Source organism: Balaenoptera borealis (assembly GCF_965194805.1).
Source record: "Balaenoptera borealis genome assembly, chromosome: 7".
Taxonomy (NCBI): Eukaryota; Metazoa; Chordata; class Mammalia; order Artiodactyla; family Balaenopteridae; genus Balaenoptera; species Balaenoptera borealis.
The window spans coordinates 107821154-107838110 of NC_138864.1; the positions used below are offsets into that span (position 1 = coordinate 107821154).

The following is a 16957-nucleotide window of genomic DNA, read 5'->3' on the forward strand; positions in this document are numbered from 1 at the left end:
TATTTTCTCAGAAATGATCTAAGTGAATTTCTCATTTCAAGGAAAACAACCGATGGTATTTGTTGCAGTGATTAAATTTTGAACAAAAATCAGAATTTTGGAAACTATTTGCCATCAAGAGCTTGACTTCTTTAACATCTTAATGATTTTTCTGATAAGACACGTGTTGTGGTTAATAAATGTGACTTTTTTGATATTGTGTAATGAAATTTGTCAACATTTGGAAGATCTTCATAACTCAGTGAACCAGTATTTTCCAAATGACCAATGAATGATGTTATAAAATCATGTATGAGTAAAAGATACATTCAGAGTGCAAAAGAGACCAATGGGTTTAATGCAACAGGGTATGAAAAGTTCATTGATATGGTTTCAGATTCCACACTACAACTAAACTTTAAGAAGGTACCAGCTATCAAGTTCTGGTGTAGTGTCAAAGAAAAATATCCACAATTATCTGAAAAGGCTATTAAAATATTCTTCCATTTTTCAATTACAGATCTGTGTGAGGCCAGATTTTCTTCATGTACTTTAGCCCAAAGAGCAAACTGCAACAGACTGAATGCAGAAGGTATGAGAATCATCTGTCTTCTATTAAATCAGACATTAACAAGACTTATGAAAAAGTGTAAAACAATGTCATTCTCCATATATATTTTTGTTTTGGTAACATAGATATTTTGCATAAAAATATGTTATTTATATTTGTAATGGGTTTAGTATTGTTTCTTAAGGTAAATAGCAAGTATTTTTAAAATTCTTGGTTTAAAATTTTAATACCCTAAATATTAATAGATATAATTCACAAAAACCAAAACTCTTTGAGGTTCTCAGAAATTAAGTGTGGAGGGAGACTGACACCAAAAGGTTTGAGAATTTGCTGTTCTAACCAATATAATGAGAGAAGACATAGAAATAGGAGGCCTAGTTGTTAAAGAGCATATTAAGTTTTAATTTGCGTACAATATAATACACCTAGAGACTTTAAGAGAATCCTATGAGAATAAGGGAAATAAATATGTTAGATTATAAAAATAATCTAGGTTTTAAGGTTAATTATAAAAATAACCTATTTATAAAATAAATAAGTTAGATTAAAGAAAATATGGATAATCAAAATAATTTTCCTATATACTAATTAGAAAATAACATGAAGAACCTCTCATTTACAGTAACAACTGCAGATACAAAATATACTCTCCTAGAAAATAAACCTATTAAGAAATGTAAAGGCCGTATAAAAACTTATAAGTCCTTTATAGGTCTTATAAAAATTTTACTTAGGGACATTAAAGAAGACCTGAATGAAGAGAGAGTGACATACCTTGCATATTCCTGACTTGGTGACTAAAAGTGAAATGATGTTAATCTCTTCCAAAGTTCCAAATTTTTAGCCTTAATACAAATCCCAATGGGCTTAAAAAAAAGCTTAAAAGAATTTTAAAGATGAGAAGAGAAGAAAAAAGATATATGTATGTATATATATATATATATAGAGAGAGAGAGAGAGAGAGAGAAAAGTAATTTGGAGAACCTGCTTTTTCAAATAGTAACATATACTGAAAAGGTAAATGATCAAAACAATGCACCAGAACAATGGAAAATAACAAAGAACTCAGAAACAAATCCTAGAATATATACAAAAATCTAATGTATGTTAAAGGTAACATCAAAAATCAGTGGGTAAAGGGAGAACTATTAAATAAATGGTGCTGGGATAATTTGTCAACTATCCAAAAAAATCAAATTTAGATAACCCCTTCATATCATATACCAAAATATATAACAGATGGATTGATGTAGGAAAAAACCCAAAGCAACCAAGCGGATGAAAATAGATGAAATATAGGTGAATATCTTATTTTGGATTTTATGAATAGATGAATAGATGAAATAGATGAAAATATAGATGAAAATATAGGTGAATATCTTATTTTAGATTTTATGAATCTAAAGCACTAAACGAAAACACAATATGAAAGGCTAATAGATTTAATCATGTAAAAACTCAAATCTCATATATGTCAAGAAACAACACAAAGAAAATTAAAAGGTCAATAGCAAATTAGGAAAAGTATTTGTGACATATGTAAGTGAGAAAAGGTTAATACACTTTATTAGGAGTTTTAAAACTAGTTCGTTAATAGAAAAAAGATCATGTGCACAAGGTAAAAATGCAAACAAGATAAAATTGCTAATATGGAAAGGAAGCCTTCTTTTCACTCCAGACCTGCAGGCCCTCAGGCCTCCACCCCCAAGGGAACTACCTTCAAATATTTGTCTCCTTCCAGAAATGAAACAACTACATATTTTGTATATATTTTATTTCCTCTCCTTTTTACATATCTAGGAGGATGCTATTCATACTGCTCTACACTTTGATTTGTTGTTTATTTTGTTATTTATTTATTTATTTTTTACGTAATAATACAGCTTGGGTATTGTTCCAAATCATCAAGTAAAGATTTTTCTCATTCCAAATCATCAAGTAAAGATTTTTCAAGGCTATATTGGTTTCCAATGAATAAAGATATCATAATTATATAAAGATTTTACAAATCAATAAGTAAAAGATGAACATTCCATTAGAAAAAAAATGGGAAAGGACATATAATGTCCTCAAAAGAAGAAATATGTATGACCAACAAACACAGACATATGCAAAGCTCAATCACACTATCAGAGAAATTCAAAATAAAACTATTAGATACCATTTTTCATCCATCAAATTGGCAAACATTTACAAAAATGAGAATTATTCATCATTGGCTAGGATGGGGAGAAATGGGTCTTCTCATTTGCTCGGTGGGAATGCAAACAAGTAGAACCTTTCTGGAGATAATGTGGAATCAGCACCGAGCATCTTAAAATGGTTCCACCCTTTGACAATCTGCAGCAATTTATCTTCAGGAAATAAATCAGAACCGTACAAACATTTATGGGTTTATACTGCAGCATTATCTTATAAAAATGAAAAATTAGAAAAACGTTAATGGCCAACAGTAGGAGAATAATTAAATATGTGGCATATACAAAGGATAGACATTATATGACAACACAACCTTTACAATTAAGCTTTTGAAGTCTATTTAATGACATAGGAAAGTGTGCATGATAAAATGTTAATTGAAAACAGCATAATACAAAACTATATACAAAGAGTAGGGATGTGGGTGGGGAAAACAGACCAAAATGTTAATAGGGTTTATTAGTTATTTTAATTTTCTTCTTTATATGTTTTTTACAGTTTTCTAATTTTCTAGAAATATACTTTTAAGTCAGGAAAAAACAATAAACATTATAAAAGGAGTTTTTTTATTCCTTCAAAGTTGGCCAATACGCATACAGATACAATCTGTTCTACAGGCATTCCTGAGTTATTATTCTGTATAGAGCACTAGAAAACCACTAATATTACTCACACCTTATGGTGTCCTACTTTACAAAAGCCTGCAAATTTATCTTAGAAGAGAAAATTGCATGTGCCCATATGTTCTGGTGTTGCAGTCTCAACAATGAATTAAAGGACAAAATCCAGGTACTTATATAACCAGGTTAAAATTGGGAGTACTCGTATGAGGAGACTCAATTATCTCTATTACAAAGAGCCCTTATTTCTCTGCTGTGTTAGAGGCATCTGTCATAGATAAATTCCTGTCTTTTACAGATTCTTTTTATCCTCCCTAACAAAAACAAGCCCAGGGAAATGACAGTCGAGTTGTACAAACCCAGTGTTCAGACTTCCTGAGAAACTTGTCTTGAAATCAGAAGTCAAATTCCTGGCCTACATCAACCTTAACAAAACACATTCCCCTTCAATAAACAGCCACACATTGACAGCTGAGGACTTCAGGATAAAATAAAGACCTTCACTCTGAATTCTTTTCATGACAGAACACCTAAGAGGTTTTCTTTTCAACTTGGTATTTAAGAAAGTAAATCTGGCGCCTATCTATCTTTCTAGTCTTATCTCCTACCCCCGCACCTACCCCTCCCTCAGACCACAGCCAGACTGGATTATGAGATTCCCCAAACACGCTTGGACTTCTTCTCTGTGCCTTTGTTCAGGCTGCTCCTCAGCCTGAGACAGCCTCACCCTTAACTTACACCTGTTGAGATTCTACCCCTAAAGGGGGCAGAGGCCCAGTTCAAAAGCCTGGAAGAAGCCTACCTCAGTTTCCTAGCTGGAAAATACAGAGCTCTCACAGCACCCTGCATCTCTCGAAAGGCACATTCCAAGACCCCATAAGGATGCAATAAAGGCAGTGAGAAGACACTGGCTGCTACCAGAGACATGCAGATTTGTATCCTATGTCCATTCCTTATTGGCTGTTCACTTTGAGCAAGAAGTTTAACCTCTGAGGCTTGGGCTTCTCATCTGTACAGTGTACCTTCCTTCTAGAGTTTTTGAGAAGATTAAATAAGAAAACTCATGTGAAGTACCTAGCAATATATATTCATCAAACGATGGTTTCCTTCTAGTCCTCCGTGAATTTCTGTCATATTAGTAATTCTGTGTTTCTGTTATCATTTTCCTCACCCAATACACATACATATGTGCAGTGCACACTCGGGGCTACAAACTCCACGTAAGCAGAGCTGTGTTTTATTCATCTTTGTAGTCTCATAGCACCTAATTCTGTGACCTGTACTTATATAGAAGGCACTAAAAGTATTTGTTGAAAAAAAGTAATTAGTATATTAAACACGTTTAAAACATTTAAGACTACAAATGTTACAGCCAGAAAGCCAGGTGGCTTTTTTAAAGAAATAAGAATTAGCAAAGCACCAGATAGCATTTCTCAGAGAGTAACAATCTAATTACAAATAGATACATCAAAGTCCCTGTGAACACAATAGCACAAATGGTCAATTTGTTATTTTCCCCATATCCTCAATTCTCATTACCTTCTAGCCTTTTAATCTCCTCAGCTGTCACTTCCAGTGTTTGATCAGATAGGGAAGCAACTTGGAGGACCTGATAGAAAAAAGAATGAAAACGTGTAGAAGTGTGTATGTTTGTTTGTCTTTAAACAGAGGCAATTCTGTTTTTAACAAAAGGTGAGGAAATATCAAACATCAAAGATCTCCTGTTTTGGGGCTTCCCTGGTGGTGCAGTGGTTGAGAATCTGCTTGCTAATGCAGGAGACACAGGTTTGAGCCCTGGTCTGGGAAGATTCCCACATGCCGCGGAGCAACTAGGCCCGTGAGCCACAACTACTGAGCCTGCGCGTCTGGAGCCTGTGCTCCACAACAAGAGAGGCCACAACAGTGAAAGGCCTGCGCACCGCTATGAAGAGTGGCCCCCACTTGCCACAACTAGAGAAAGCCCTTGCACAGAGATGAAGACCCAACACAGCCATAAATAAATAAATTTAAAAATAAAAAAAAAAAAATAAAGGCAGAAAAAAATTAAAAAAAAAAAGATCTCCTGTTTTAAGAAACTGTCAGTGTCCCCAACTGGAGACTAAATCCCAGGTCTTCTTACTTTGGGGGTGGTAATTACACTGCAAATGATCATTCCAGAAGAAAAGATTTCTTTAAAATATTACACAATAAACTTAAAAGACCAAAAGGATAATTTTGGACTCGAAACATAAGTAAGAGTTTAAAACTGCATTCATACATATTCTAATCCCAACATAACATGCTATTTCTTGAAAATGCAATACTTAAAATAACAGCATTGTATCGGAAATTCTTCATGCAATGAAGAAATAAATGTAATTATGAATATATTGATTACAATGTTGTATACCCAACATACAGTTTTTAAAGCACTTTTGCCTGGGGGGAAGTGATAAATTAGGAGATTGGGAGTAACATATACATGCCACTATATATAAAATAGATAACTAACAAGGACCTACTGTATAGCACAGAGAACTCTAGCCAATACTCTGTAATAACCTATAATGGGAAAAGAATCTGAAAAAGAGTGGATATATATATATACATATATATATATATGTATATATATATATATATATGTATATATATATGTATATATACACATATAAATAAAACTTATTCACTGTGCTGTACACCTGAAACTAACACAACATTATAAATCAACTATACTCCAATAAAAAATTTTTTTAAATGTTTGGTAGAATTCAAATTAAAAAAATAATAAATCACTTTTCAAGACTTAGCTCATAAGACCCAACATCCACCTTAAGTTACATCACTGGAACCCTTGTTTGGGGGTCAGAGAGACACTTTGTCCATAATTTTCAAATGAAAGAAGAAAGCGACTTTCCTAAAGTAACAAAATAGACCATGGCAGAAAGACTTGGAAAAAGAACCCAGTCATAGATGGGAGATCACCTGCTTTCCACAGAGAAAAATGTCCAAGCAATAAAAAATCCAGAATTCTAGATTCTCAATATTAAGATAAATGGGCAAGGAAAAATAAAACCTAAACTACCAATTTGATGATTAAAAAGGAGAATATACATTTTACTTTACAAAATTCTTATCAAAGAAAAAAGAAAATTAAATACCAATTAGTCCTCTCATAGGTGAAATATAAAGAATCAGAAGAAAACCCTCTGCAAACATTACCTAGAGTTGAATTTAGAAATACTCACATAAAGCAGCACAAATTAGAAAGTCTTTACTCCATTGGAAGATCATTAAACTTACCAGCTGGGCAAAAGTTGTAACTTTTAGTCTCTTAAAAAGCTCATCTTTTTTGTATCTATAATCTGAAAAGCAGAACAGGACAAATATTTTTTCCAGGCTTCTTTTGCTTTCTTAGAGATATTAATTCTTTCTAGTCATCAAGTTATATGGTATATTTTTCAAGTTATTTACATGTTTTATCTCATTTGATCCTCATGATATCCTCAGAATTAAGCATGGCAGGTATTATATCACCTTTTCATTTATTCCTTTGCTTTGGCCAGTAAGAAGCCTCAAGCTGAATTTATAAGCCACCTTTTTGGATCTAATGATTTTACCCCTCCCCTTTATTTGTGTACCATTTTCCTTACTATGCTGTCTCTACTTTGACCATATTGTATTGCATGCATTTTTTATAAGCCCTTTAAATCCTTTTCAGAATAAGCAGGGAATAAACATCTGCATTTTACAAATGAGGACAGAGACCCAGAGAAGCTGAGTTGCCCTAGGTCAAGAGCTGGTAAGACATTTACTATTCTATCTCTGCCCTGAAAAGAGTACAATTCTATTCCTGAGGTTACAAACTATGCTAGAGACACAGGCCAACCCTTTTTTTTTTTTCCTGGAGTACAATGCTGGGCACAAACCTGTAACTGGTTCTGATAATCTCTTATATCAATTTTCCCTCAACTCCACTTCAATAAAAATCAACCTATTCAGTTTTGAATATGAAAAAGTTCTGGAGATCTATTGTACAACAAAGTAAATATACTTAACACTACTGAACTCTACACTGAAAAAGGTTACGATGGTAAATTTTCTTATGTGGGTATTTTTTAACCACAATTTAAAAAAAGAAAAATCAACTGAAAACATCAATATTTACTCAGTGCTATCTTTACAATTCTGAGACATAACTCAATGGGGGTACTTTTGCATTTGTTTGTGTTAATAATTCTTCATATCATATTAAACAGTTTTAAAAAATTTAGCCAATCTCACTTTATTATTTGTCCCATAGAGGCATATTAAAAGTTGGCTTCCCTAAACTTTTCTGAAGATGACTTGCCAATTCTGAAGAGTTTTCAGCATTGAACTCCTGCCTACCCTTTCCCTTCACTCCTCTTCTAGGTTTATATATTGGTGTCCTTGACTCCTTAAATACTGCCTCATTATTTCAGAATTACTAAAGGTTAGCTGGATAATTACTATGGCCTTCACTGTCTCATAAACCAAGACTCCTAGCAACAAAGGAAAGGATTAAAGGTACTTAAGATTATTTACCTGGTGATACTAATCATTTCCATGAATTTTCCAAAAAACCAGCACAGACCGAATAGTTATTTTGGAGGATAATGTTAGCTTGGTTTACCAAATAGCTTGCGACTCAGAGTCGGGAAATGATATTACCTTAAAAACAGGCCTTCTGTAAATATATCAAGACTCTTTCTTATGGGAATTAAAGCTTCTCTGTTCTAAAATGTCCTAAAGATAGCAATTTGGCTAAAAATTGACCTTTCTTCCAGAAAATTCTTAAAACAGCTTCTTCTAGATACAAGATGCAAAGGAGCTTCTAAAACCCACCAGGATGCAGACCCGAATAAGCTAAGCAGAAGCTTTAAAAAGTGCAAGTGAACGACTATAGTATTTCTCTCAATTGCCACCAACTTGCCCACCAAAAGTCATTTACGTAAAGCAAAATGGCAATAAATCAGCCAATGAAAACAGTCAACAGCTTTCAAAGTAGTTTGCACTGTGGCATTTATCCACTGATATTCTTTTGGTATAATAACATAGTTTGAAATACTTCTCCAATTCTTCACATTCTAAGTATAAAAGGTACACATTAAAATCCCCTTTAAATAGAAATCACCTTAAACGAGAAAACAGGCGCTGCTATTTTCTAATGATCATAGTTTCTAGCACCCTCTCATAAGCACTAGAAATCCCAATGCACATTTGAGCCTGAACTCTACATACCTGGTTCTGGTTTAGAAGGACAGCCATCATTAGGACTTTCTGACATTATTACTCAGAGATAAAAGATCAAGCTAGACGTTTTACAGTAAGTTTTAAATTTTATAAAAAGGATAACTTGGAAAGCTCTGACAGTCTGTCCTTGCAAGGGCGAACAGAGCTTTAAGAATGGAGCTTCTGCTACTATAGCTTCTCCCAAACTCTGTGATGGAGACAAAAAAATCCTAGTTTCAGATATGTTATCAAGTTTGGCTTCTCTGGTAAGTCTGGAATCTAAGTGTGTCTCTCTCGAGTTACTGGAAGGACAGAGACCTAACTATCTAGGATGTTTCACACTGGGCCCAACTAGTGTCATCTAACCACTAGAAGCCAAGAATGGGCTTTGTGAATGGTCAATAGACACAGTGTGTCTATTTTACCCAGGCAGAGTTGAAAGAATATTCAGATTACAAAGGAATTCTGCGTTTTCAGGGTTCTGTTAAAACACATTATTAGCAAAGGGAAGTTGGGCTCACAGTGGAAGACAAATCAAAGGAAGTAACAGCACAAGGTTTGTGATTTCACAGAAAGACATGGCATCTAAGGTAATCTGAGAAAAGTGACAGGTTTAGGGTGTCACCAAACAAGGCAATATTCTCCTCCCTTCTGACCCAAAAGAACACCTACAACAGAAGATGGGAAAAGAGAAGGAAATATCTTCCAAAATATAGATCCCAAACCAGAATCTGAAGTAATTCTAGTCAGGGAATCAGCACAAAGCGTGTAAAAGGTGAGAGGAACCTGCTGTCTTACTAAAAGGAAGCTCACAACTTCTAAAGAAGGAAGGTGAAGTAAGCATTTTCAAGGACTCTAATCCACAGGTATTTCTTTTGGGAGATAAGCTCCATTTAAAGTTTAGATATTAAAGAAACCACATTGTGCTTTTAAGAACTGTTTTAAAAAGGGTTTCAGCAATCTGGGTGGAATGGGACAATTTTTATGGGACAAATTTTGGTGTGGACAGGTGAGCCTACACTCAGCTACAAATGCTTAGGAGGTGAAAGAGGCTACAAACGAAGACAGAAGCAGGCCAGTTGAATTTTGCTTGCCGTGGATGAATTAAGGACGACAACAATGAAGTTTAGGTGAGTAAACAAGATTTTTTTCCATAGTTTAAAATTTTAATATACACTTAAAATATATATACTTAAAGTGGAATATTTTACAGATATATAACATTTTAAATATATAGCATAAAATGTTTAAAATATAAAATATATAAGAAGAAGAGGATACTGCGACATCACACACTAAAAAACAAATGTCTATAGCATCAGTCCTTGTAGTTGAACGTGGCAAATAACAGAGTCAGCAAGAAGCTGCTCCTGAGTCCAGATCTATTGTCCGGGGTTTCTCAATACTGCAGCAATTCAAAAGGAACAGGAACATTATCATTTAAATTAAAAGGCCTGCTGTGTAAAAACAAAAGTTCTGGTGAATTTTGGATTTGTAATATTCTCTTCCCAGAAGATGTATATTACCAGAGCCAAGTCCTGAACTGCTATCAATCAGAGTACCTCTTCACTGCCATTAGCTCAATACTGCCCTAGCACTGGGTTCTCCTACTGAAGCTATGGACAAATCCATCTTAGAAAATAGATGTTCCTACTTCTCTAATTCTAGCCTTGATGTGTACATTTTACATCTGTTTTGGACACAGATTGAAAAATTATGATTTTGTGCGAGGGCAGTGCACTCAATGACTAGAAGCATATCTTTGCCGAAGATTAGTTTTTTAAAAGGATGTGCATGAAATATGATTTTTAATTAAAAGAAAGCCAACTTCAATGAATTTATAATGTATAACACCACTTTAAGAATAAGCTCTTTCTTTCTTACACCGCTAAGTCTTTCATGAATACTGTCGAATTTATACTCAAAAGAATGTTATGATATAAGTTATTATTACTCCTATCTCAGGTATAGAGAAAATAATAAAATAGGAAAGATTAAGTACCTTGAATCAAGGTCATAAAGACTGCAGTACAATGAAACTAGAAATTTGGGTTCTCAGTTCTTCACTAGAGGTTATTTCACATTCCAACATTAATATCTCCTATGGGATCTAAGTCAGGTAGAACTCAGACTCAAAGACCACAATCTTAGCAGCTGACCAGAATGGCACACAGTGTTTCCCACATCCTTCTAGGCACCTGCCACACTCACCTGACTCCCATAGCTCTGTGTGTGTGTCAGCTGTAGAGTGTGGTTAGGCTCATTAATAACCAACTTGTAGAGCAACTACAGGGTTCCATTATCCCAAACCATCAGTAGTGTTACTCACTTTTTTTGATCTCTTCTAGCTTCTCAATGTATTTAGTCATACTGCTACCTAAAAAGAGAAGGAGGATTTTAGCTATGCTTTTCCTGGAAGAAAATGAGTAACACTGTGAAAACAGAATGGAGTACAAGTATTCCCTAAGCCTTCCCATTCTGCTTTTACAGAATTACAGTAGACAAATGGATCAGACATAGTAAATAGTCTTTTGGATTATACAGCATTATTAAAAGGTAAGGAATCCAGGGAAATGTTCTGGTCAAATGCGTTAAGCTGAGGTGCACACCCAATAAACATTAGGTCCCCCCAGGCAGTACGAATGATCACTTCATGTGATTTTTTTTCTTTCTGAGTTAAGCCTTTCCTCTTCCATTTATCCCCCCCCCCATAAGCTTTTTGTGGGGAAGATATGCAGAGGAAGAGAAAGAAGCAATGACCTCTGAATGTCTAAAATGTGCCGTTGTGCCTACCCAAGCAACCCTTTCCTCTTCACTTAATCTTTGTGGTTTCCTTCTCTTTCCTGAACTTGGTCTTCCACTATTCATGCTGATGTTGCAGCCTGAACTAGACCACACAGTCTGTACACCAGTATTCACTGTGGATTTGATTTGCTGAGAAATAACAGCAGATTCCCACCACTGTGGAGAGTCCTCAACCCTCATGTTTTATGGCCTGGTTCTACAACACTAGGCTCTAGCCAAGGTGGTTTGGAGAGTTTTCATGCATTAAAACTGGGCCAGGATCCTTCTGGTTTCCGAATGAACTAAAGTCTGGTTCTCAAGCCAGGGGCTATTATTTTTTACTAGGCATGCTTCAATTTGATTCAATTCAGCACAGCAAGCTCTATCTGGCACCTGAAAGGTATAGCAAAAGAGGAAAACATTCAAAATAATTTCTCATTTCTAAAATTGTGCTCCTAACTTTTAAGCCTTGAGAGGAGCTAGTCAGTTTCAGTCACAACTTCAGGTAAAAGAAATGCTTCCAATTAATGGCATGAACTGATGTTTTCAAGCACTATTCTGAACTTTTCTTCATGTTTAGGTCAGAAGCAGAGAAAGAAAATCCTTGCTCTGAAACCCAAAGTACATTTTCAAAAAACAACTTATATCATTTGTTATTATTAAGTCCTTGTCATGAATTCATTATAGAATAAAATTCTGAGTTAAAATTTTTTTTTCGTCTGAAGACACACAGTCCCCAGATCAGAACCAAAAAGCAGGACTCAGTGTAGTCCTGGACCCAGACCGTATCCTTCCAAAAGCTCAGAGAGACATGATAGTAGTCAGGGCTACTCAGAAGCTGAGGCTTCTCAAGACAGACACTGAGAACATCTCAGAAGAGGTCCAAATAGCATCAAAGACCAAGATTAGAACAAAATATGATCTTTTCTAGGTTCTTCAGGCTATAATGGACCTGAGATGTGACCAGATCTCCACAGTGGAAACCATGAATCCTTCCCAGACTCACATCCTCTTCCCTGCAACTCTGCACTTGGGCGGGAACTCGACTGGTCAGTACTGGGGTAAAAGACAGGGCAACTGGTGTGCTGTTCAGCGTCCTGCAGTCTTATTCTTAAACTATTTTACAGAGGAGCTTCTGGTTATATGTTCCTGAGTCCCTTACAGTGCCAGGCTGTTGATGTGGCAGTTGGTTTCTTTTGGCTGGAGAAGCTTTAGGCCTCCTTCCAGAATCGTCAAAAAACTGAGGTACAAAAAGGATCACTGACTTGTCCAGTGACACAGCAAGTTAGTAACTAAGTCAAGATTAGTACTCCCAACCTCCTGGTTTCTAATATGGCTCACAAAAACATATCATTCTCTGGCTGTACTGTTTTAAAAACATGATTTCACTGTGAGGTAAATATGTAGGAAGTGTTACTTCCTTTATAGTATCGGGTGGGAACCATTTTATGCTCTAAATTCCCTGAGGCGTACTATGCACAGAAAACAATAGCCAACCTTATTATATAGTCTTTATTATTAAAACATTGCATTTCCAATCTATAGCAGTTTCCACTAACAACGTGTCTAAAATCCATTTCTCAGTCTGTTATCAACATTTTCAGAGTATTTACACAACACTTCATCTTCATACCAGCAGAGCCTCACAACGACCCTGTGAGGTAGGTTGTCATTCCCACTGATTATTTTTCCCACTAAAGGAGAAGGCAGAGAAACAAAATCTTTTGCAGAGGTGTACAAATACTTGGTTAAATTAAGAATAAATCTAAGAGGGCTATTGATAAGAAGCTCTTTTCATTACAGCCATTCATTCTATCCAAGTAGAGGGGGGAGAAAAAGAATATGGAGGACTTCTGCATTGCTTCAATTGGAGAAATGACTAATTGACACAAAAAAATCTCTAAAAATGAGTTTAGAAAGTATGAAAAGTAGTATTTTATCCCACTTCACATACTGCTTATATCTTAACTACGCAGCTCATCTTACTGGATCTAATTTCATCTGAAAATAGTTTTTTGACTACCTTTTAAAAAGAATACAAATGAATCAATTCTATAATTGACTTATTTATAAACACATTTTTGTTTTACACAAAAGTAAGGCACCTAAAAGACTATCAACAGACTAATTTTTTAAAATTAAAATTACACATTACTGCCAGATAAATTTTCCTAGACAATACTTTGATTTAAAAAAGTCAGCGGCTCCCCATCACTTACTGACTGAAGTTTAAACTCCTTGCTCTACTCGTGAAGGCACCAACATCTCACCTACCTCTTCAATCTTGCCTTAATTACTAAACTTGACAAACTCTCTGTTAGTCTTTGGTTCTCTAACATGTCACCTTGCCCATGTAATCATAATAGCTCACCCAGCTGGAAGTGACCTTTCCCTCCTCTGAACTTCTACCACACTCGGCTTACCACTCACAAGGCATTTATCATTGTACTGCCTTATTTGTGCGCAAGTCTTATCTATCTTATTATACTGACAGCCCAAAACAACTATTTACACACACACACACACACACACACACACACACACACACACACACACACAGAATATCTTTATCCTTTCCATTGTCTAGCGTAGGAGGCACTCAAAAATATTTGCTAAATGAAAAATACTATGAAGATCTACTAGCTGAAGAATCCTTATAATGAATTATATTATAATGTAAATAATCACACCCCAATTTGGTTTGCGTTTTTGGATACCTGACTTTCTCTAAGCTATGCCCAACCTGATTTATATATAGTACATATATGTTACGTACTACTTAAATGACCTATATTGTTTCAGGACTCAGGTAACCTAGAAATGTATAAGATGGTATTTAGCTTCTACTTAGTTTATAATTTAAGTTGCAACAAAAGATATATAAAAAAGTTTTACAACTGGAATCAAGAGAAAGAGACAACTCAACTATATCAATAGTGCTAAGCAAAGATAGAGCACAATCGACGAACTGAGTGACTCATTCATTAGATTTTTTCCTTTGTTTTCCTATAATTTAATAACATTATTTGAACTGAGCCAGTAAGAAAAGCAAGTGATTTTGAGCAGCAGTAATCTAAAGTGGGTAAGATTTATAAGGCACGAACTCAGTTGCTAAGAGACAATTCCATTGCTTTATTTTTCTTCAATATTTCCCTCCTCTATGGAGAAGTTCTTTTGGCTCAGAAGGAGCAGAAAGCTTGAAAAGAGGCACAGTGGTCCTTTGTTAATCTCAATAAGTTATACGAGCGCATAGTGCTTTCTGGTTTGTAAAAGGCTTTCACATACATTTCTTCCTTTGACATAAGAAACAGAATTAAATACCAAATAAAAATGAAGAGTACCTAGTCTATAATGAGTTTGAGTGCTTAAGATCAAGGCTATTAGCAGATATTCAGGAAAAGTAAAGACTAAGAAGAAAAAGGGAAATGACTAGTTTGTATGGAGATAAGAAAACTAAGGTGAATGTCTAAAAAATAAAAAAAGTCTAGAAAAGACTGAATGGAGATAGTCTACAGAATTTTAGAAAGCTAAAGAAATTTGAAATTAGATTGAATATAGATTGAAATGAGAGAATAATGCCAGCAATGAAAGAGTGTAGGAGACTAACAAAGGGAGAGCCCTGTGGTTTGGAAAGTGTCCCTTAATCAGCCTGCAGTGCTACAGAGCAGAAACCCAGAGAGGGTGCTTGTGAATACACAAGAACCCTGCAGTGGAGACTGAACAAAACGCCGTCAGGGATTTCATCGGAAGCATAATCCATTCATGGCACAGTCTGGCAATGCTGGGGAGCTGGTAAGATACACTCAGGCACCTATGGAACAAAAGAAATATTTGAAGTTCAAAATAATTCTGATATTTCTAGCCATGGCTATACACTGGTGTTTGAGTTTATAAGAGAAGTAGCATCAGAAGGATAGAAATAAAAAATTATCTTTACCCAGGAAGAAGATATCAGTCTTTGAAGAGCTCAGTAGAAGGTGATTTGGGTGAAGACAGGAGAGCCCACGAAATTCTTGATTTCTTGTGATTAACTCTGAATTGCTCACTGTTTGGTAAGAAAAGATTAAAGACCCATCTATTTAGCCTAGAAATGAGAAATGCTCACTCATTACCGTGCCTATTTCCACTTCTCTGACTGCAGAGCTTAAAATCATACCACAGACAGGAGTTTCTTACTTTTACTTGACCTTTAAAGTCGCTCTGGTGTTTTCATAACCAGGACTCCTCACACTTTTCACCTCATGGCAGACATATATAAGTGATAATATTTGGACAAAATGCTGAGGTTTGGGCTGTCTCAGGCCCTGATGGCTATCCAGAGGGTTAAAGGGATCTGTATCCTGGCTTATAACCCATAGGCCACTGTACTGAATACACAGGGAGGTAAGTCACAAAAATAAATAGAAAAAAAAATTAAAATCTTTCCCTTAAATTGACTTTAAAATAACTTCTAAATCTGAAACAAACAAAAAATCAAACACTAGAATTAGATTTCTCACACACTGACTTTAAAATATGTTGAGTTTTAAGCAACGAAGCATACTCTGGCCCTTCCAAAGGCATTATAAAACTAGTTTGGTAGACTTCTGCTTCCAGGAACATGAGGTAGATGTACTTTTCTCTACTCCTCCAGCTAAGTACAACAAAATCCCTGGACAACCCGCAAAATGGGAGAAAATATTTGCAAATTATACTCCTGATAAGTGTCTACTATCCAGAGTATATAAAAGAACTCTTATAACTCAATAATAAAAAGACAAGTAACCCAACTAAAAAACCAATGATATGAATAGCCATTTCTCCACAGGAGATATATAAATGCCAATAAGCACATTAAAAGGTGCTCAACATCATTCATTACTCATTAGGAAAATGCAAATGAAAACCACAATGAAATACCACTTCACACCCACGAAGATGACTATAATCAAAATGATGGACAATAAAAAGCATTGTTGAGGATGTGGAGAAAAAAAGAGCCCTCCTACACTGCTGGTGGGAATGTAAAGTGCAGCTACTTTGGAACACAGTTTGGCAGTTCCTCAAAAAATTAAACACAGAGTTAACGTCTGACCAACAGTTCAACTCCTAGGTACATCAACCAAGAGAACTGCAAACGTATGTTCACACAAAAACTTGTACACTAATGTTTTAACAGCATTATGGTCAAAAAGCGTAAACAAACCAAACATCTATCAAATGATAAGTAGATAAACAAAATGTGAAATAGCTATATAAAAGAACATTGTTTGGCAATAAAATGGAATAAAGTATTGATACATGCTACAACAATGATGAACCTCGAAAACATTATGCTAAGTGAAAGAAGCCAGACACAAAAGGTCACATATTGTATGATTCCATTTATATGAAATGTTCAGAAGAGGCAAACTCATAGATACAAAAAATAGATTAGTGATTACCAGGAACTGGTAAAAGTAAGGAATGGGAAATGATTACTTTGGGTATGGAATTTCTTTATGGGATGACAAAAAATTCTTCAATTAGATAGTGGTCATGGTTTCACAACCTTGTGAATGTACTAAAAATGTCTGAATTGTACATTTTTAAAGGT

General features: G+C 35.1%; 1 protein-coding gene across 7 annotated transcripts in view; it reads right to left on the reverse strand.

The window, feature by feature from the left end:
• The window catches only part of CEP41 (centrosomal protein 41), a 48931-nt gene that overhangs the window by 10971 nt on the left and 21003 nt on the right, over nucleotides 1–16957 (reverse strand). For 5 of the 7 annotated variants that reach the window (XM_082399229.1, XM_082399232.1, XM_082399231.1 and 2 more), the window contains exons 3-5: nucleotides 10928–10975; nucleotides 6649–6710; nucleotides 4909–4978 (exon numbers count right to left, since the gene is read on the reverse strand). In XM_082399229.1, coding sequence (XP_082255355.1) covers nucleotides 4909–4978; nucleotides 6649–6710; nucleotides 10928–10975 — 180 coding nt within the window. Of the gene's footprint in view, nucleotides 1–4908; nucleotides 4979–6648; nucleotides 6711–8607; nucleotides 9973–10927; nucleotides 15189–16957 lie in introns of those variants that run through there. The other 2 variants (XM_082399227.1, XM_082399233.1) reach the window with 2 other exon arrangements.